The 21,677-nt window shown below is 35.7% G+C and overlaps 3 protein-coding genes across 5 annotated transcripts in view; 2 read left to right on the top strand and 1 right to left on the bottom strand.

Annotated features, from left to right (window-relative positions):
* The window catches only part of LOC113493367, a 32,000-nt gene extending 10,351 nt beyond the window's left edge, over nucleotides 1-21,649 (bottom strand). Inside the window, exons 1-5 of one of the 2 annotated variants that reach the window (XM_026871314.1) lie at nucleotides 20,388-21,649; nucleotides 18,932-19,146; nucleotides 16,447-16,505; nucleotides 15,179-15,422; nucleotides 13,855-14,037 (exon numbers count right to left, since the gene is read on the bottom strand). In XM_026871314.1, the coding sequence (XP_026727115.1) occupies nucleotides 13,855-14,037; nucleotides 15,179-15,422; nucleotides 16,447-16,505; nucleotides 18,932-19,146; nucleotides 20,388-21,229 (1,543 nt within the window). In that variant the 5' untranslated portion in view covers nucleotides 21,230-21,649. The remainder of the gene's footprint in view (nucleotides 1-13,854; nucleotides 14,038-15,178; nucleotides 15,423-16,446; nucleotides 16,506-18,931; nucleotides 19,147-20,387) is intronic. The other variant, XM_026871315.1, reaches the window with a different exon arrangement.
* Nucleotides 108-3,066, top strand: LOC113493369. 2 transcript variants are annotated; one of them, XM_026871318.1, is made up of 7 exons: nucleotides 108-487; nucleotides 566-709; nucleotides 978-1,045; nucleotides 1,354-1,508; nucleotides 1,851-1,929; nucleotides 2,624-2,686; nucleotides 2,903-3,066. In XM_026871318.1, exons 1-7 carry the CDS (start codon nucleotides 427-429, stop codon nucleotides 2,987-2,989), a joined length of 657 nt encoding a protein of 218 aa, XP_026727119.1. In that variant the 5' UTR covers nucleotides 108-426; the 3' UTR covers nucleotides 2,990-3,066. The 2 variants fall into 2 exon arrangements, with proteins under 2 accessions (XP_026727119.1, XP_026727121.1); XM_026871320.1 differs by lacking the exon at nucleotides 566-709 and having other exon boundaries at nucleotides 112-487.
* LOC113493370 lies at nucleotides 6,217-8,419 on the top strand. Its single transcript, XM_026871321.1, has 2 exons — nucleotides 6,217-6,622; nucleotides 7,717-8,419. Exon 2 carries the CDS (start codon nucleotides 7,738-7,740, stop codon nucleotides 8,158-8,160), a length of 423 nt encoding a protein of 140 aa, XP_026727122.1. The 5' UTR covers nucleotides 6,217-6,622; nucleotides 7,717-7,737; the 3' UTR covers nucleotides 8,161-8,419.
* Nucleotides 21,650-21,677: the final 28 nt, after the last annotated feature.

Genomic DNA, 21,677 nt, shown 5'->3' on the forward strand with positions numbered 1-21,677 from the left:
CGAAAATGATAGTAACATTTCGGGTATAGTAAAATTTGTAGAATAAAATATTTTAAGTGATAAGGAGCTATGACTCAGCCTTGGCCTGCTAGTACAGTCTATAATGTTTGATTGTGAAGCAGAGAAAATAAAATTCAATTTGACACTAGGTGTAGTTCCTCTGTAGAGGATTAGACCTTCTTACACAAGTTGTCACTCGGTTGTAAAAATTAAACCTTTACGCTACCATCTGCCATTTGAGTCAGTAATCAAATAAAAACCAAATCGACGTCAAAAATCTGCTAAATTGTGCGTGTAGGAATAAAATGTAGTGATTTCTGTTAAATTATGGTATTTTAATATTATAATATTTAGGCAATGGATGAGTAATTACATTGAGTCCAAAATATGAGAGATAAAATACTTTTGTAGTGGTGTTATTTGAAAATGAACAAGTTATTTTTGGGAATGGATCGGAGTACCGTCCGACAATCTACAATGTTTGGAGGTAAGGCTTACTACCCAACAGATTCTGGGATTTTTTAGATAACTTAGGTACTCAATTGGGTACGAAATTTGTTTAAAGAGCGGCCGAAGTTCCTAAAGCTGTATTTAACGGATGCGTGCGCATTGCTGAGGAGAGTGGGCTTTTGTAAGCGGCAGAGCAACGAAGGAGAAAAGCCTTCTCCTACGCAGAATGTAAAGCTAGAAAGAAGACATTACGAGCCAGGCACAGTGAAAACCTATGATATTTTTAAGGGGCTTAGGTTTTATCTACAATTTTCATCACGTTTATCGCTCATCAATGAGTAGTTGCGAAAATTTCAGTAAGATTAAAAAAGCAAGATTTGTCTTTTCAAATTTGACATTTTAATTACCGACGTCTTACACAAGCTCTAAATTCTTATTATCTAGGCTGAAGACCTTAGACCTTAACACATTAGGGCTTGTGTACTTCGGTACAAAGGGCTTTGGTTTTACTAATTTAATTGTTTCAGAACATATTTGTCCAGTGGAATGTCTTACTAAGTCACTTATCTTTATTGTCGTAACTGTATTTATAATGGTAAGTTATCAATAATTCATTTGCGCATAATATTATCAGTAATCTTAATTCCCTTCATTTTGCACATCGTGATCCAGATCTGGTCTACCTTGGGAGAAGCCTATGCCCAGCAGTGGACCGTGATAAGCTAGAGTGAATTGATCGATCGATTCATCTAAACATAAGATCCTGGTATATTTCAAAGATAGGTCCAGAAACTCGCCATATAAAATTGGATCTCTCACAAATCTGACCAAATGTACATTCATAGCAATAACAACTATTTCATCATAAATTTTGTCAAATGATGATGAATGAACCGTTTCCAGTATATGCCACTTGGCGATGTGCACGGGTACTGCGAGAAGACCACTTGCGGCCGTAGGACAACCACCACTACTGCTGCCTATCTGACGACCACCCACACGACCAATAACCACGTCGCTGTTTGCTGTCTGTGTGACATGTATAAGATGATGGTCAAGTTAGTGCACTTTGATCCTTATATTAAGAATCAAAGTTTTTCATTTCCAAAGATTTCTTGCTCTCTTTTGTCGCTTAAAATTATAGAACTTATCCCTCTTTCATTCCTTAAATGTTTGTGATGTCAGCACGATCATCTGTTCTATGTCTGGGTACAATTTATCTATTAAGTACGTAATTGCAATGATTTCATAGTATTTAGAAGTATAGAATACATACATGTATGCTAATCGGTTCTCTAATATTCATGATACAAATTTTGATTAGTTTAGCGACTATTTGGCGTTTTATGAAAATTGTTGAATGAATAAAGTATTTGTTGAACATAATACTTTTCCCATAGAGGTGCTCGTCTGGCTGTGCACGCTGTTGAACTGTTGGTGTATGTATTGTTGGACATCCTCTACGAAGCCAAGTTAAAGGTAATGTAAAAATAATTTAAAGGCGCTTTCAATTTAGTCGGTTGGTGCCGGACTGCTGCCACACGGTTGTTACGACCATGAGCCGTACTGCTGCCGGACGACAGCAGTACGACGTAAATCGTCTTATTTGAAGAGATACGCGGCTGCAGTCCGATCGCATTTTAGTGATTTCCATCGAAACCCAACTTTAGTCGGTGCCATGGACTCTGACGAGGAAGTGTTATTGTTAGTTCTCTTGCTTCGGCAGAAACATAAACGACGCCGTACTAGGGCGACGCCAATGCTTTCTTTAAAATATAAAACTGGTGATTTTTATACACTTTACGCTGAGCTTTCTTTAGATTAAAAGCTGATTTTTTGAACTATTTTAGAATGTCTAGAGAATGTTTCTTTGAATTATATCACTTTGTTAAAAAACGCGTTCACAGCCCTAGCGAACAACGACTGACACAGGTTGTTGCCGATCCGCCAACGGACGTGCGGCGCACTGCTGTCGCACGACTTTGCGTCGAGACATTTTGTATAAAAATCATAACCACCCGTGCGCAGTACGATACCCGGACTGCAGCAGTCCGGCACCAATCGTCGAAATTGAAAGCGCCCTTAAACTTGTAGGCTTATGGTTCATTTTTGTTAGTTATGGTGAAACTTAAAATCTAAAACCTTGAGTAAATGAAAACTTTTTTGCTTTCAGTTCTATTCATTGTTGGAGTCGTTGGATAGACAAGATTTGTGCCGCTCAGTTTGTTGTAGAGACGTAAGTATCTTCGTCATTGTAAGTTTATTTTTAGTCTCACTTATATTAAGGTCTTCCATTTGAGATTTTCATTTTCAAACAGTCCATCATGATCCATATTTTTGTCTTTATCTGCAAAAGTCATTTATATATATTATGTCGAAGCAAGGACTTGTTGATATCAAAAAATACCTTTGCCCTTAATACCTACTAATTCAGGAATATTTGACCTTTTAGGATGAAGCACCAAAAACAAATGGTGTTACGGAAAAACGTTCTAATTGTAGATGTAGCAAGAGCAAGATGTGTAAATACAAGACCTGATGCGGTGACAGACAAAACTACAAGTGATGTTTACCATTGTTGTGTTTTGATTACATTATATTGACTGTTTCGAAGAATATCTTGTTTTTATTGTCTACCTTGAAATAGCACTGATGCAGATGAGTGTTAAAAAGAGACAATACTCCGCATATGTCGTCATTGTAATGCGGCATCTCGCTTCCACTATTGCGACAATCCGGTAGTCTGACCCTTATTAGCCTAATCTAAAGATGATTATGCATTAGGTATTTTTGCCATAGAATACGTTTGTCAATATTTAGTCTAGAACCTAAATTAATACGTGAAATTGATTTTTATTCATTTTGTGACAAAATAGCTATTATTATGGTCAAAATAAGAGAATTACAAGTTATTAATGCAAGAAATAAACTGCTTAATCTACATATTGATACACGTATAACAAGAAACAAAAATGAAAATGTTAATAATATTTAACAAATAGACGGACGGGATTGTTTTATTGATCATGTAGTATAAAAATTCCATCTTGATGCATAGAATCTACAGCACCGAATTGACGGAAGAAAAATACATCCCGTAGGTAAGAAGTAAGAGACCGCAAAACTCCTCCTACAATAGATTCCATAAAACAAATGCAATCGATGTTTACTCACAAAAATAGGCTATTCACACTTCGATATCAGTAAAATATATTTTTACGACTTTTCCATCGTAAACACGTTGATACGAATATAACAGTTTTATTTATGTTAGATTTATTTTCGGATCAGTTTCGTTGACTGATCGACCATAACACTATGAGAAATGTCATGTTTTTGTTTGTAATATATACGTTTTCTATATTTTTGGTAAGTTATTTTTGAGAGATTGGATTTATTTTTTGAAATTGTAGTGAGGCTTTTAAATTGACGTGCAAAAGATGGGGAGGATCGAGGTTAACAAAACGATGGGAATTATGTTGCGATACTTTACTGTATTAATGGTATTCAAATTGTTGCTAAAGCCCATATCATGGTAATAATATTTTATAGCAAGCTTAAAGTTTGAGAACAAAAATCATTCTTAATCAAGAAAAGAGGAAGACTGGCCTTGCACCGGGTACTATTGTGTAAGGTAATAAAAGTTGTAAAATGTATGAATTATGTTGCCTCATACAGTACGTCATAAGAGAAAACAATAGGTTAGGTACTATGTACATGTAGTTAACTTGAAGCAACAGTGCCTGCGATTATATTGAACAATTATTTAAATGAAAACATTGTTGTGATAATGAAAAAAAGGATTCTATGAGACATTAAATAGTTCAATCAGTCTGACCCGAAAAAAATAAAGGTGCCCAAATGTGGGATGACAAGCAATGGTAGTAATGATGATAAACAAACTATAATTCAGTTAATAGATGCAAAGGATATCGGTAAAGATGAAGTGGATAAGGTGATAGAGGATGAGATAACGCAGAAGTTGAGTGATGATCTGCTGCAGAGCCTTGAGAGGAAGTTCCAGGTGGACTTGCAGAAGTAAGTATTCGGAAAGAAACATGAAACGCAACAATATCTATCTTTGTTACAAAATATATCATTGTCATTCTCAAAATATGGTAAGGTAAGGGATGGTAAGATTCAGGTATAGCATAAGAAAATTTAATAGGCAGACATTGGCCTAAGCCGATTGATGCATAATCCTTATGCCTGTGAGAAGAGAATTTTAGATAGTGGGAGTGCGAGGCGTTATTAAGCAGTTTGTGAATAGGATATAAATAGGCTGTTCTTAACATTATACCCTCAGCAAACGCCAACACTATATCAAAACCCGTATGATCTAGGTCTGTTGACATGGTGCTAATGAAGATTAAACTTTTGCTTAAAAACGGGACAGTCCACATTCAGGATAGACTAAGCGAACTCCAGGATACGCTGGACGTCATCAAGAGCCATGGAGAAAAAGAGGTAAGTATAATTTAGAATTTAAAAAATCGTGAAGTAGCTAGCTCTGTGGTTCCACTTCCCATAATATAAACCTGTTGAAAGGCTGTGTGAAGTTATTCGATCTTATTAACTTGTTTTCAACCAAAGCTTGTTTCTGCTCTTCGGTTTATGTCTCATATTAAGATATTTTCCAAGGAGAATTAAAATGAAAGAAAAAAGAATGTTTTTTTTTTCACGATTACGTTTTGTTTTTATTTGATCGTACTATTTTATACCTAGGTTATAAAAAAAGTAATTATTCTAGTTGGAGGAATGCCTGTTAAAGAAACAAAACGAGACATCAGCCTTGGCCGAGAAGGCGTTACACCAGATGGTGGTGTGCGGGTACGCGCTGATCGGGCACGACCCCGCGCAGGCGGTGCACAGCGTGCTCGCGCTCAAGAACATGATACACACGGGGATTAAGCCGGTGAGACTAGCAGAAGTGGTCAAATATTAGAGGATCATAATTTAATGGAGGATAATTTCTTTCTAAGGAGTGCCTCTGGGCACGTTGCTAAGGCCAGCGCTGTTATTTATTTAATGAATCAATTAAATCTGTTCTTTCAAAGTAAGGATTGATGGTTGTAAATAACGGACAGGTGACTGATCAGGAAAAATTACCCTTAAGTTCCAGATTTGTCAAAAATACCTTACTTTGTAATAAAATCATACTCACAATACTATTAAAGGCAAATATGAAAGACTTTGTTAGCATTTAAAACATATTATGCCTAGGTTGGTATGCCAAAGCTCTAGTCATACCCAAAATATTAAATTAAATTGTAGCTGCAACAAAATCATATCAATCAAAAGCTAATCTGGCTGAAATCCAACATATTACACATAAAAAATGATTTTGGGAATCCAGCTTTCGTTAAGAATGTGAAGTATTTCCTTTGTTTATTATTGTTTTAAAGGTTAAATTTACGTAGCAAGAATTGCCTTTATTGCCAACAAAATATTTCTTGTCCATGTATAAACAACGTTGATCGATGTTAAGACGGTTTGTGTAGAAACAGTGCGAACTGGAATCTGGGATGAATTTCTAGGAAAAAGTGAAGCTAGACTGGTTGCCAGTTGTCTGCTTGATGTCTTGCGTCAGATGTTGACGAGAGATGTGGATAGTTTTTGTATAGATTGGCGTCTTTGTAAACAAGCGTTTATGTAGATACGTTTTTCGACTTAAATGGTAAGCCTAGCTATTAATACGTTAAGGGAATGCCATGAAAATTACAAGTCAAGAAGTTAATTTCTGGAAAGGTATGGTTTTGCTCTATTAATCAATAGCTTTGAGTAGTAACGTAAAAAATCCAAAAAGTAACTGGTTAGCAATATGTAATTCTTCAATCAATAACCATCATCAAAATAAGCATCTTGTTGACATTATTTAGAAAAAAAAAACAAGTCCATCACATTACATTTATTCAATAAACACATAACATTAAAAAAAACGACATACGACAACAGGTGGGCATATAATAAAAAAGTTCCAAATACTTCATCCATCCAACAAATCCATCATCACGAGCCACCTCCTCAAATCACCACCGTTTAACATCAAAGGTTAGCTCAAGTCTATTATTTCCAGATATACGACCAGAAGAACGAGGTTTACGGCTTGTTGAAGGTGTGTGGCCACGACCACGACACCCTGAAGAAGGTCATCAAGTGCGTCATCTCCAAGGTGAGAGCTTCTGCACGTTTGATGGATTTTTAATGTGCGGTGTTTTCAAAATAGATTGAATTGGAACCCTTTAAGTTTTACTAAATTTATTAATTTGAAGGTATGTAAATCTTCTGGTTAATCATCAGTAACTGTTCCATACTTGAACAGTACAATAGAGTTTAGTTAAAATTGCCAATGAAAAAAAAAGCGCTAATGAATGTCTTTCTTCAAACCCCATGTAATGACATTGTTTTTTGCCCCATTGCCCCTTTTTCCATATCCTAGGAATGCATACAAGTCTGATCTGGTATAATTATAATAGGTTCCTTGACCCCAGTTTAAATTGTTTCCAAACTTCACCGGATGTATCGGTGTCAATTACTGCTACATCAAATTTGGGTCGGAAATGTAAAAAAATATGTAAACTTCGGGGAAAATTAGTCATTTCCGGTTGCCAAATGAAACGCGACGTTACGTAGTTTTACGAGAATATTTCAGCAATAAACTTTTCAGTAGATGATATCTCAAATTATTTTATAGTTTTATTTGATACATTTTTAATGACGAAATTTTTGTTACTAAAATGTTTGGGAGGAAATTGTAAAGCAAAGAGAACCATTTTCTTTTACATTTTCTTGAAATTATGTATTAACATCATAAGTAACGAAAATTGTTTTATAGACATACATATTGCTTATCTAAAAAATTACCAAAGTCGCAGTTGCCAATAAATTACAACTATTTAATTATGTTACTTATTCGTTTTATCCAAAATGTAACTATAAAATAAATCAGAAATCACATTCAAAGCGATGAGGTTAAAATTATTGTAACACTAACTAAACTTCTGACGCACTCAAAGATCAAAAGAGGCTGATAGATCATACAACTTGTGTAAATCATATCATGATGTAATATGTCAAAAATGAGTAATAAACAGAAAAGATATAGATTTCTTCAAATTATAAGGAACGTGAAGGACATAACGACAACACAAGTTGGACCCATGGCATAAAATCACTTACCCTATAAAACCTAGCACTAAATAATTACTAATTCAGTTTTTCAGCAGAATTCAGATTATTCTAATCTTGAAAATTGCATTGTTCTAGTCTCCAATAATAAAATCCGCCATGATGGACGTCACAGGTAAGCTAATTGATGGAGTAGTCAGCCTCACAAAATTAATGGCACACGGAGCTATGCACGAAGCCTGCCTTATAGAAGTAATCAAGAACATAGAAGATGAAGCCTTCGCACTAGTAGACGAAGTTAGAGTCTGCGTCTACAACAACAGCACCTTCATGGAAGAAATTAACAATTACATCAAAGACAATAACGCCACAGTTCTAGATGTAACCAGGAAAGCTAAAGAGAAGAAACCGGAGAAAGAAGGAGATGTGAAACACATGAAAGATCTTATCAGAAGAATGTTGGCTGATAACAAAGCTCAAGATATCGATACAACGTTCAAAACGAAATTGATTAAACTGCAGCAAGATCTGGCCACGGTTGACAATAATGAAATTGTTAAGAAGGATAAGAAAGACAAATAAATCATGTTTTATTTTAGTGTGCTATAATTTTATGTCCCGAATATTTGTAATGATTTATTTGATTATTGTTGGAAAAATTTGGTGACTGGTATTACCAAGGTCGATTTGAATGTTACCTCTATTCTCCAGTAAGCTTTCGCGTTAACTTTATTTTAGAATCATGGATTCTTGATTATTCACTTTCATAAGACTCTCGGTTACACCATCTACATATAAGGTACTTACAATCCCTTCAAAGCAAAAAACATGATGAAACATCAAACATCTCAAAACCATCGTTCATTCAAACTCTTTCAAAATATTCAAATTTATATCAGAATAAAACGTTAATCTGACTGAATATACGTTGCGGACGTTATCCAATCCAAACATTAAAAATAGTCTACTTACAGAAGAGTGTTTACGATGTTAAGATAACGCGGGTCGGCTGTTCACGCCGCTGTTCATAGCACTTTTTGTTTACCCGACTGTGGATAAAGCAAGGGATTACAGACGTGTGGCCCATTTTCAGTCTTAGTATAAGCTTTTCGCAATCCGAGGAAGCTTCAGAGATGTTACATGTAAAATGTAGATAGTAATGCAAGTAAAGCTTCAAATGCCGGAATTGGAAATTGAATTCTACTGCTTTCTTTTTGCACAACATCATGAGAACAAGATACGGTAAGTATTGTTGATTCGGAGGTGAAACGAAGCTACTTTATGTATCAGAAAGAATACATCAAGACGGGATTTTCATAATATGCACCTAGCCTAAGTACGTCCTTTAACTTGGCACATAATTGCCACTTCTCTTATGGGATATGTAAAATAAAGCATCACAATCTTCTCACATTCTTTCACACGACACAATCTTTCTAAGTAAAAGCTCCCCGTTTTTTCAGGGGTATCTTAAAATAATGAAGAAAGTAAATATCACTTTGAAAAAGTCACACAAGCATTTCTTCCCTAGGGATCGAAAATACATCTCAAGCGCACAGATCCATTCACAGAACCTTAAGACCATTACGACCTATCAAATATCAAATTACTACAGTCATGTAACAAAAAGTGATCAATTGGGCACCTTTCCAAACTTTCAAGTGCTGTTATAAAATCCCTTTCACATTAGAGGTGATCAAATCCGAACCCTACAAGGTAGTGAGCCTATTATCATTTTGCCTGTATCTACACTTCCCGGGTTGAATGCCCTTTGCCTTTTTTAATTATTCGTCGTCTGGCAAGCTTCCAATAGCTAATGTGTTAACATAATGGCAGAGTGCCTCACCTTTGTGTGTTAGTAGGTGATCTTTAGAAACTAGAGTGCTCTCTGTTTGTTTAATATACGTATAATATGTGGCTATAATCATAATTTATTGGAAAGCTGAAAAGTTTTTAGAGAGCATTCTTCGATCGAGGATTTTGGCTTTTGAAATCCTAAATTAAACTATGCATTTGTTATTTGGTGAAGCTTTCTTTTGTCACCTTTAATTTTCAAGAGCATGTTTGAAACCAATTCAGAGGCCTAGACGAGCGGTTAAAAAACGTTGAAACCGTTATGTATGCTGTACAGAAAAGAAAGAAGAAGAGCTATTTGCGAATGCAAATCAAAATTAAGAGCTTTTGCTTATGAAAAAGTAGCGTAATTCGTGTCCGGTGGATGTCTTGTTAATCTCAAACTAGTATCCATAAAAAATGGCAATTCTCAAGTTTTGAAATGAGTTAGCTTCGCGACAAAGATCTGTTTAACTGCCTTTTCTGTATCCTATGGAAATGGAGGCAATGTGAACAACATTCTCAAATTCATATGGATTTGTTCGGTCACAACTACGACCAAAATTTCCTCATTGGCTGAGTGGAAATGTTTTGCTAATCATTTCCCGGGATCATTCGGGATTATTTGAAACAAATATCCGAAAGATTATAGTTTACGTAGAATTTCGTGAGGTTGTTTACAAAATATGTTTTGTTTATAGAAGGTGTTCGTAAACAACTTTGTTTGTTTAAATGTTTATGATAAGTGTTGGCTTTGCCGACCCGTATATTCCCAAATAGTTCCTGTAGTTTTGTTTATGTTTGCAGTATCTTTGATTTTACTTCTTGGTCCAGGGGCTTTTACGGCAACTTTAAATGAATTGCAAGTATTCTGACAATATTTTTAGGAAAATAATCGCTGTATTTTCTTACAGCTTATAAAAAAGTAGAGCAATTTCAGTCGAACTTATACTGCATTATCCTTTACTAGCTGTTGCCCGCGACTTCGTCCCCGTGGGTAGAAGATGTAAGTTATGATTTATACCTGCCCTATTATTTTCACATTTTCCATTGTATCTTCGCTCCTATTAGTCGCTGTGTGATGGTTTATAGCCTAAAGCCTTCCTCGATGAATGGTCTATTCAACACAAAAATAATTTTTCAATTTGGACCAGTAGTTCCTGAGATTAGCGCGTTCAAACAAACAAACTCTTCAGCTTTATATATTAGTATAGATATAGATGAGAGATTTCCCTACGATTTATCTTTGACTAGCTGTTGCCCGCGACTTCGTCCCCGTGGGTAGAGGAAATAAGTTATGATTTATACCTGCCCTGTTTTTATCCACATTTTCCATTGTATCTTTGCTCCTATTAGTCGCAGCGTGATGGTTTATAGCCTAAAGCCTTCCTCGATGAATGGTCTATTCAACACAAAAATATTTTTTCAATTTGCACCAGTAGTTCCTGAGATTAGCGCGTTCAAACAAACAAACAATCAAACTCTTCAGCTTTATATATTAGTATAGAGTATAGAAGTATAGATTAGTATAGATATAGATAAGAGAAAAATATAACAGGAATAGGATGGATGCGAAGGGCAAGAGATGGATAAGAATGACATAAACAAAGACAATCCTATGTCCAGAAGTGGGTAATTGAAAGAAGATGATAGTATGGAAAAAAAAACTACAAAAAATACTACCAGCCGAAGAATTCAGAACGTACGCGGTTACATACGCATCCATTTGGGCTAATGCGGCGTAATGGATCAACATTTTTTCTGCACCTCAAGCTAAATTCTTCAGCAATAATTAACCAAAGCAATTCGAAATACTTAAAACTGTCCATAAAATATCAAAATTACCGGATGCAGTGGAAACAGCAATACCTACTCATGGCGGTGGGCATTAGTAAGTTATTTTAGTATTATTGCTCATACATTAGGCAAACTGTCGATATTACGGCTCGCTACGTCATCGCCGGCCCTGACACATTTGATGGAAACCAATTCATTTTTGAGAGAAATCTCTTAAAACGTCTTGTGGATACGGGTTATCTATATACGGGTATAAATAAAGCTGTTACTGACTGTGTTTTCAAACCCATCCTTGATTATTTAAAGCGAAATTTGTGTAATTTTATCAACCCAAAGTTTTCTGAAATTAAATACTTCAGCAGATTAGTTTTTTATTTCCAACTCGGCATTTTTTTAATTAAAAAAATGTAATTCTTATTTCATGGAGGTTTCATAAACACTTAATGCAAGTCGCATGCACAATATCACAAAGATTCAGAACGCCTTCGCGAATCACAATGTTTGACCTACGCAGCGGTCGAATCCGGGACCCATCGCGCACAGTGGATTATTCGTAGTGCACTCCACTCGACTATCAGCCAAAGTCAAAGATTTCTAACAACTGGACGTTACAAATTATGATCAATTATTTTCGGGGCAGCTTTTTTTTTGGATTTTTATATAATATCGATAATGATTAGTTCAAACTCATTTTGAATGATTCATGCCCAATTACCGACGGCAAACCAAAATGCATAATCCAGATAGAGAACCTGGTAAATTGGCATGATAACATGTTTATTTATTAACTACATTATAATATCGAAATTATTAGGATACATGTAGTAAAGTGAATATAATTATTAGTTCGATATTTCACTGCGGGGGTGTCCGGAGACAGAAAGTGCTGAATATATTTTCGAAGCACCTACCATTACCACAAACAGTAATATTATCGTTGTGTGAGAGAGATGGAGCTCTACACTGTGTATAGCTCTGTCACGTTTCCACATCTGCAATTATATCACTCTAAGACGTTGTGGTAGGAGCTCGGTATAATTATAGTGAGTAATGCATTTGGTTGGGTTAACTGACAGCTCATCGTTTCTTCATAGTTATGTTTTGTCGTGTGCATTTCGTTTTAGTTTTTGCATTGGATGAGACATGCGGGTACATTCACGCTTCCCAGAGCGAAAGAAATAGTTTATTGTCATATCTTTTAGAGTTCTATATTTTTTCTGCCGTACTAAAAAAAAATACCTTTTTTTTAATTTTAAGATTCAATCTCCTGTCTGCAATATGTTCATTAATACATCTAGGTATATTTCTACTTAGCAAGACCAAGTCTCAATATTAAATAACTAATTACATATACGCATTTATTATATAGCTGAAGAGTTTGTTTCACATGTCTTGTATCTAAAACTATCTTTCGAATCCCATAATTGCTCTATATGTTACATACGATATACTCGTATTTTTGGATTTAATACCCAAAGGGCAAAAATGGAACCCAATAAGAGAGTCGTTGTCCGCCTCTCCGGAAGTCTCCCTATAGATATTTAGGTACGGCATTGGTTGTTACGCACGTAAATTTGTTGGGTTACCAATAAACCGAACGATTTGTTCTTTTTTAGCCTACTGTATGAAATCCTCAGCATCGCAAGTTTGACTCGAAACTGTTATTTAGGTTATTTTTATCAAAAGTTAAAGAAATTAAAATGAAGGCTAATAGCAGGAAAACCGCGGTTCTTGGCTAAAACTGATAAAAACTTTTCAAGACAAACGTCGACATTCCCCTTATTACTCACCATCGTATAAGAGCAAAAATAAATAATCTTTTTGGAACGTAACTCATAAAAACAAATCTTAAGTTTCAGTAAGTGTTATGCATTTATAAAGATGTGTGCCAAAACAATTAATATGTTTGGCTCAACACGAAGGGCTGTCATTATGTCACAGAAGTGTTATGCGCGCGACAAATTGTCAAACAAATTCACTTGGAGCCGATTTTTATCAACCGACTTTTAAAATGTGGCGATGTTATTATTTATAACGGCTTTTTTTCCTTTCTTGTTTCAAATTGACCAACACGGATTTTATATTATTTTTGTGTCAAGTTGTATGATTCTCTTCAGCATTTTGGTTAGACAAAGCAAGATACTGATTCTAGAGCAACTGTATTTCACAGGGAATTAAAAAAGAACCATTTTATCTTCTACGCTAATACAGGGTTCCTAGCATTTGGCAGTAAATGGGGTAATAAATTAGTAGCCATAACGAATAGTTTTCTGCAGCGATGAGAGAGCTGGCGGCACAGAATGTCGTTAAAATGGACATTATATAAGGCACAATTAACTTTAGCAAGGTTACTTGACACGAAATAGTAGGTAATAGCAAAATTACATACTGACGGGGTTTCTTGTCCAGGGTCAAAAATAGATTAAACAGACGAAACTCACGTAAGTATCCAATAAACGACAAATTGGAGCAAGTCTTTCAGACATAAAACTATAGCAGAGCAATGAATACTTTTTTAGGTAATCTAAATCAAATGACGAAATTCTAGGAGTTGAAGGACATCTATTTGAAGAAGACCTTAGGTTTAGACTATTTTTAACTATCCATAATTTCAAGTGAAGAATTTTAAGGAAATAAGGCACATACCTGCATCAGTGAAGAACGCAGAATGCCTGTTGGGGCTTGAGGGGACAGAAGCGGACGCGGAAGTCAGGAAGGCCCTCTTAACCTTGGTCCACTTGGAAGCCCTTGGGGGTCTGTGCTGGGGAGGCCTGGCCCCCAGCTCCAGGGATCGCTGCTTGCGAAGTACGGGGTGGGAGGGTTCGGATTCTGTAAGTCAACATGGATATGTAAAAATAAGGTCCTAGCTTACATGATTTGAGGATAGCATTCCTCTGACGAATCAAATTGGAGATTAGGCTTTCATGGGAGACATTTCAATGATCCAAGTATTGCAGGGTATTTCAGTGATAACAAAACCCATTATTTCATTGTAATTTCCAAATCGAAAGATCACATTTATAAGAATCATTTATAGTTATTTTTGTTGATCATTTTGCTACCCTATGACTAACTCATCAAGTTTGCCTATACCTATACCTATACAAAATAACGAAGAACATGACTTTGGTAAATTGCGGAAAAGGTCAAACCATGAAAAAACACGCCAAAAATTTAGCAAATGGTTATTTATATTTGAAATCCCTTTACTAAAAGCAAAATCAGCAGTATTGATGAATCAAATGATTCCCCTACAAAATTTTCCCAAAATAAAGGAAACACAATAGACTAAATACGTGTTCTTAATATTGTTACAAATCATTCTGATTCTCAAACAATTTACACGTGGAGAAATGATACAAAGTTAACAAATACTTTGTAATGACGCAGAACTGAGCTGGATTTACAACTGAACTATCTGACACATGTCGATCTATGGGAAATGATGCGGTAAACTTCCGAGAGTGCATCAAAACATGAGGTTTGGAGAGATTTGAATGAAAAGGTTTGTGTGCACTGATGAGTGCCTTCCTAAGGCAATGGTTTTCGCGCTTTTTTGGTCTGAGGAACTACATATCGAAGCCATTATAAATTTGTGGTCGGTCACAATGAACCTCACTTCAATAAGAATTTTAGACGCGAATTGTCCTGAATATCTATCATTATTCGTGGAAGAAAGTTTAGATTTGCGTAGAATAGATTTGCGACAATTTTTTTTTTATATATACGCGCTTGTATGTCCAGAACCTTGTCCACCAGAATATTGTCCTTATGTCAAACAAACTTTTCAGCTACATTATTACCAGTCTACCAAAGGAATAATTTCTAGTTTTACGTTCCACGTTTTTTGTTCGACCGCCGCATTCCTTGTGTCACAGGGATTTCATAGACATACAAATTACATGCAAGAAAACAGACTTAGAACAATAGACTAGCATATTTTATCTACAGAAAATAGTTCTAAACTCACCCAGCTCTTCAGACGACGGTATGGTGAGAGTGAGAGCTGGTGGCGCATCACTGTCTCCCCCATCACTGAGCGACCTTCGTCTCTTCGGCACCACGTCAGGAGAACTCTTGGAGCCCCGGTTGGACGTCGTCTTCTTCTTGACGGACTCCCGATGGGACTTGTCAATGTTCGTGATGATATCCCTCATCTTCCACCAGGTGCTTTTGTGGAGCTTGTTTGGCGATGGGGATGTGGAGCTGTCGTCCTTTTGTGTATGGGAAAAAGTTTTATTATTTTCATTTATGTTTATCGCTGCGGATAATTCTCAAAAAATTCTGGCTAATTCAAGATACTATATTATTGTTTTAAAAATAACAAAATCGATGGATGTTGAAGAATCTTAAGTTTATTTTTTCAAAAACTTTTGGTAAGTTTTTGACAAAAGGTAAAAACATGACGTGTTATATTTTTAGTTGTTGTTGATGTTCAATTCTGTGCAGTAAATTATTGTATGAGGCTCAGGTGGTATATTGTATGCTGGTATTATTATTATCATGGAACAGAAAAAAAGGTTTTAAAACGTTCGATAGACGAAAAAGTGCAAGAATCTTCTTATAAATAATATAAGTTCGGTAATATTGCAGTACCAGTTCCAGCACCAAGGTATCTGATTCCCTTCACTTCCTCTCCTTGCCAATGTACCAAGATTACATCATGTTATTGTCAGTTTTTACAGTTAAATAATTTTATCTTCCTGCCCAAAGTCCAGAGATAGTTTTATCGGTGTTGTGCCTACACCCTGCCGCCGAGATTAGCACAATAATCACCATAAATAATTGTGCTAGTCGTTTAGCAGACGGAATCGCGCGTGAATGGGTCTATTTTCAATTGCTATTTCAGTGAATCTCACTGTACAGGTTTATGCAGAATGCTCATTCTGTTGTGTTCCTGAGAATTTGCTATATATTTATGATTGATACATGTTTCTTTTTTCATAAAACTGTAAGTTGCCAAGGAATATAATACGACTTTGTGCTACGATATTTTTTTTGGCTTTATTTAAAAAAAACGAGGAAGTTTGTTCGGAGATATCTCTATTTACTTTGATAATCCAAACCGGCTTTCGATTTTGTTTTGTATACGTTGACGTAAATCATTTGCATAGTCAATTCACTATCTCCATATTAAATGGAAAAGGTAAAGTTACGCATACACTTGTTGGTAGTAGCTTTGTCTGAGCTAGCCTTCTGTGTTATCTGCATGGTGGTAATTACTATGTTGTTTCTGACCTGCGTAGGAGCTTGCAGGAATGTGTTGTCGCCATCCTCTCGCACACTCTTGCGCATACCTGAAACAATTCTTCAGTTATTTCTAATATTTACTGAGAAACTGACGTTATCAATAAATTTAAATTATTGTGACTCTGTGTCAAAATTTAAGAGTTTTCATCAACAATTCTATGTCATAATAATATATGTTGTGGTTAAAGTTATCACATCTAGATCGGCTCTAAGATTTTTTTTGCAAGGTATGCAACAGGATTAAATATTGTAGGGGTAAGTTGATAACACTAATGTTACTGTAATAATACTGCAAAATTACTGGCTATAGGTCTTCTTACATAGAATAAATGTTACAAAGCTGTAGAGTTTATTTTTAAAAGCGCTAATCTCAGAAAGTTCATTGAGGAAGGATATAGGACATTCATCAAGGTGTGGTAATAAAACTATTTATTTTTCGATTCCTGAAATTCTTATCATCACCACGACTGTTCACTGGATCTAGATTATACATACCACAATGTTTTTCTGTAGAGTTTGTAAATACTTATTAAATAAATTGAAACAGGGAAAGCTTTGAAATGGTAACATCGGTAGGTACTAGGATTAATGAGAGTTTTGTAGTAAAAATCCAATTCATCATATTTAGATTTTACATATGAATGTTTGTATATGTGTCACAGAGTTTTGAGAAATTACGTTCACTGGAATTATGATTTAGGTTGGGAAGTGTTATTTATTACTTGTTGTAGCAGAAACTAGGAGGAGGTGGGTTGAGAGTGACGTTTTCCTGCTTGACTGTAGTGAAACGTGGCTCTTACTTTGACCAACAGTTTTTTGAAGAATTGTGGAGCAACCTGATCAGAAATTGTAGGGAATGAAGATAATTAGCTTCTTTCTTATGTTTAAGAAATTGAAACAAGCAACGAAACAGAAAATCTTGGGAATACGTTCCTGATCTGTAGCCGTTAGAATGAAAGGTCGCAGGCTCGAATCTCGGCTTGGATTAATACCCTTTTAAATGCATGAGCGTAGTAGAAACACGTTAGATAATGTACACATGAACATATATTATTTCAAAGGTTTGTTAAGCTCTATCAGAGGTGTACCACTCAAACTTTGGCATCAACTAACCAAAAAGATGAAGAAAATATTTTCATCTCAGCAATATTCTATCTCCACGAAAATTACATAATTGGCGAGCAAATCTCTCCGATCGTTCAGACGCATGTTTCTCATCGAGTCAGCAGTTTACGTTATCTCCGATCAAAGTAACGCTAAGAGTTGCGCACGCGCAGACTGTCGAGTTTCGAGTGAATCACCCTGACAGAATAAGGTCATGCTTTGCGGAACTATTGAAATGTTAGAAAGTGAATTCAGTAATTATGGAAAGGAAATTTCTGACTTTGAGACAAGTTTCAAACGTGTAAGTATGTTATAGAGATGAAAGCAAAAATCGTACAATCGTAAATCAATTTTAAATCAATTTTAAATTTAACCATCGTTAATTAGTTAAACCTTCAGCTTCCTAATTCTTTAATCTAAGTATGTGTATTTAATATATCTTACGTATTAGTATTATTTTACTTAGTATGTAAATAAGTAAGTCTACATATTGCACATTATTTATGTATAATGAGGATAATATTCCGCATCACCCTATGGCTGACTGGTAGAGAATGCCTCAGGCATTAAGTCCTCCATTGTCCATTAAATGTATAAAAGTGTAAATAAATAAATATTGCAACTTTTTATTTTATTTCGATAGTAGAATTTCTTGGAATTAAAAACTTTTAATACCAGGCTATATACCTGATCCTATTTGTGTCCTACTATTGGCAAAGGTATCCTTTATTTTGGATAGTAATAATAAACACAGTGTTGAAATAGCTTTAGGGTTTTCCTAAATCCGTATTTATGAGACATTACGTTTACATAATTTTCTAACACATCAGCATTTATGAGTATTGTAAATCATTTATCATATAAACCTGTAAGCTTAGCTAAACGTGGATGACGTTTGAAAAGCCTGAATATTGGGCTTACGATACCCCATACATTATGTTTCATAATAATATTTAGTCACTTATATTATATCCAATAATACAAAAAATCATTTAAAACGCATGTGATATCAGATGTCCTTTATTGCACACCACATAAGGGTTTGATGATGATAAATTGTTATATGGTGCCACAACGGGCGGTTGTACCGCTAAAATATCTCGTAAGAGAATCAAGATTTAAAAAACCTGAATTCGATATCTTATGAATAAATAAATAAGCGAATGGTTTTGATTTTTTTTCCAGTCTAGGAAATGGGAAAGCGGACTATTAATAAAAAATAATAAGAAATATTGCAGGGCAATATTATTTTTGTATTGATAAGTACACTCGCAAAAAAATGGATGAGAATTTCAGCTTTGCTATGCAGAAGGACTTTCATACTTTGATATATGCACAAATAATAACTCAAATGAAATTCATAACGTACCAGAATCCACTCTCAGCTCTTCACACGAAGAGTTAGGAGTCAGTGACAGTGCACTGCCAGGGGTGAGGCTTGCGGAGTCCCGGGGCTCGGGGTTGGTGAGGGTGGCGGTTGATGGAGAGGATCCGGCTAAAGCTACCGCCCCCACCATGGCGCCGGCTGCCACGGCGCTGGCTGCACCACCCATGGCAGATTGCGGCCATTGGGCTTTCTCCCATCTATGGAATAAACAGCTTTTTATTAGGATGTTTAGTTAAGGAAGTATTTTTTTTAAAGTATGTAAGTTTATGAGGTATTTTCTATGAATGTCATACGCAAACTACGAGATGCTTATATAGTGCTTTATAAAAATCTTTCTCTTATAGTAAGTTTGTATCAATTAAAAGATATTGGCTCCAATAACACAATATTAATATTTTACAATTCCATTTAAGGCTGTTTTCGTACCTTTAAGACTATTTCAGTGGTAAGAAGACATCAAATATTATAAACACGTTGATATTAAAAACACAAATATTTGCCAGGTTCATTAAAACTGGCAATTATTTAGGACACATTTGTTTTAACCCAATTTACTAAAAACTCGGTTTTGAGACGAGAGTTCAGAGGCCGACATAAAGCAGAGATTGTTTTAATACTGGAAATAATTATATTTGTGTGGGAGGTTCTGTATACTTCGAGGTTCGGTCAATGTTTAAATAAGGCTGAATTATTACTTTATTTGTAATCTTGACCTCAGTGTCTATTATTGCCTTAAAAGGCTGCAGAAATGATTTACTCGTACATCTTATTAATTAAAGAATGCTTACACAAGTGGTTTTATAAAGATAATTACGATATGAGCTGGTGATTTCTTGGTATTTAATAAACAAGGAAAATAATATACGTTTCATGGAAACCGAGTTTTATTACGAAAATTTTTCGTTTTTACTCATATTTCCTCAAAAAAATCTAGGGCAAAATTATACATGAAACACAGATTCGACTGAGGATTGTAGATCACACAAATATTTACTTGAAAGGTGTATCGAACCCGGATCCCTTCGCGTAGGATAATAAACATACTCTACATTTTGCCATCACTATAACTATTTAGTGACATTTGTTAAATAGGTAATTTTAGACAGATTATAAGTTACCTTAAAAACTGGCTACTTATTAAATAACTCTTGACAGTAAATGAAAGTTAAACTGGACGCGACGCTAAACATACACGCGAACTTTTTATAATAATTAGTAAAAGTAGGTACACTTTTTCTCGAGTAAGATAGATTTCATAAATAAATCACTTTCACATCATTTTGTACATATAATTTATCAAACGTAAACGAATGCTAAATTATTTCAGGCCAACTATCTTGATTAATACATTTCCTAACTTTACTACTAGTAAAATTTCTGAAACAATTTATTAAAGCATCCTAATAATTTTAGTTCGGTAAGAAAAAAAAGTATTCACCTAAAAGCTGCTTTGACTCTTGTCCACTTGGAAACCTTGGATTTGTCGACTTCCTTCATAAAAATACCCTCAGATCTTCGCCTGAAAGGGGTACCAGGGGCTGCATCACTCTCGTCCCCTCCCGCAGACCTGGACCTCTGCTTCCGTAGCAACGAGCCTCCAAACCGCGCATGACCTTTCCACTTCGACCCTGACCTCTTCATAGGCCGGTTCCCTACGATCATGGAGTCAAACAGCATTTGACCATATTCCCATTCAAATTCAGCATCAAAAGCCTCATTGATAAGGTCTAGTTCTTTGCTCTCCGACCTGAGTCTCTCATTTTCAGCGTCTATCTTTTTGTGAGCACTGTGGAGCCTCTTCAAATGATTAACGTCCTTCAATCTTCTCAAGAGACGAGAATTATGTTCTTTCAGAGATACGAACTGATCTAACAATTCTAACAGTTTTTCCAGCTGGTTCAGAGCCTCTAGAGTGCCTTTAGTTTTCTGCGCTACTTCTTTTCCCCTTCTAGATATGGCATCGTTCTGCTCTTTTAGTCTGTTCAGCATGCTCTCGCAAAACGCTTCAGGATCTGGAGTGTCTCCATCAATGAGGGACCAGAACTCTTCAGGGGGTGATGGTCCCGCCGTACAGGGAGAGGACCCCTCCGCATCGGAAGGGGTTTGCGGAGTCTTGACGGAAAGAGTGGCCGGGGGCTCTCCTCTCCGCCTCTTATGGAGGGAGGTGCCACTCGGAGGCAACTCCGCCAAATCTTTCGGCTCTTTTCGTTCATTTTTACTAATCTTCTCTTCTTCTGCGGGGCCGTCGATGACGTCACTATTCTCCTTCAGTGACGTCATGGTGCAGCCGCAGACTGTCGGTTTGTGTCTGGACTATTTATAAATGAAAATAAAAACACGTGCATCGTCCGGTGGCGAGGCACGACAATTTATAACGGAATGCATTTTGATATAACCGCGATATCTATTGGTACAATCATTTAATACGGTAATAAATATTTGGACATGAATTATCTATCACATAACACTTTGTATTTGTACACTACACACACTCACTTAACACTGTAGTTAAACTATTTTAAAGCTTTTCCCATACTTTGAAATTTCAATAAATTAGAGGATTAATTAGTAATTAAGATTTTTTCGTATTATTGAATCAATGTATTAATATTATAATTTAAAACTGTTGATATTTAATTGATCGTTAGCGCCGCCCAACGCGTGTGCGCACGTACGGCGGGCGGGCGGCCGCGCACTGCCGAGCGTTGTCGAGCGCCGGCGGAAACAC

The sequence above is a fragment of the Trichoplusia ni genome, chromosome 4 (assembly GCF_003590095.1).
Source record: "Trichoplusia ni isolate ovarian cell line Hi5 chromosome 4, tn1, whole genome shotgun sequence".
NCBI classification, from domain to species: domain Eukaryota; kingdom Metazoa; phylum Arthropoda; class Insecta; order Lepidoptera; family Noctuidae; genus Trichoplusia; species Trichoplusia ni.

Bases quoted from the DNA above. Each gene is read 5' to 3' on its own strand.
- LOC113493369 (XM_026871318.1), top strand. From the start codon at position 427: ATGAACAAGTTATTTTTGGGAATGGATCGGAGTACCGTCCGACAATCT. The intron at 710-977 runs GCACAGTGAAAA...TAATTGTTTCAG, and splicing joins AAGAAGACATTACGAGCCAG to AACATATTTGTCCAGTGGAA. The intron at 1,930-2,623 runs GTAATGTAAAAA...TTTTGCTTTCAG, and splicing joins TCTACGAAGCCAAGTTAAAG to TTCTATTCATTGTTGGAGTC.
- LOC113493370 (XM_026871321.1), top strand. From the start codon at position 7,738: ATGATGGACGTCACAGGTAAGCTAATTGATGGAGTAGTCAGCCTCACA.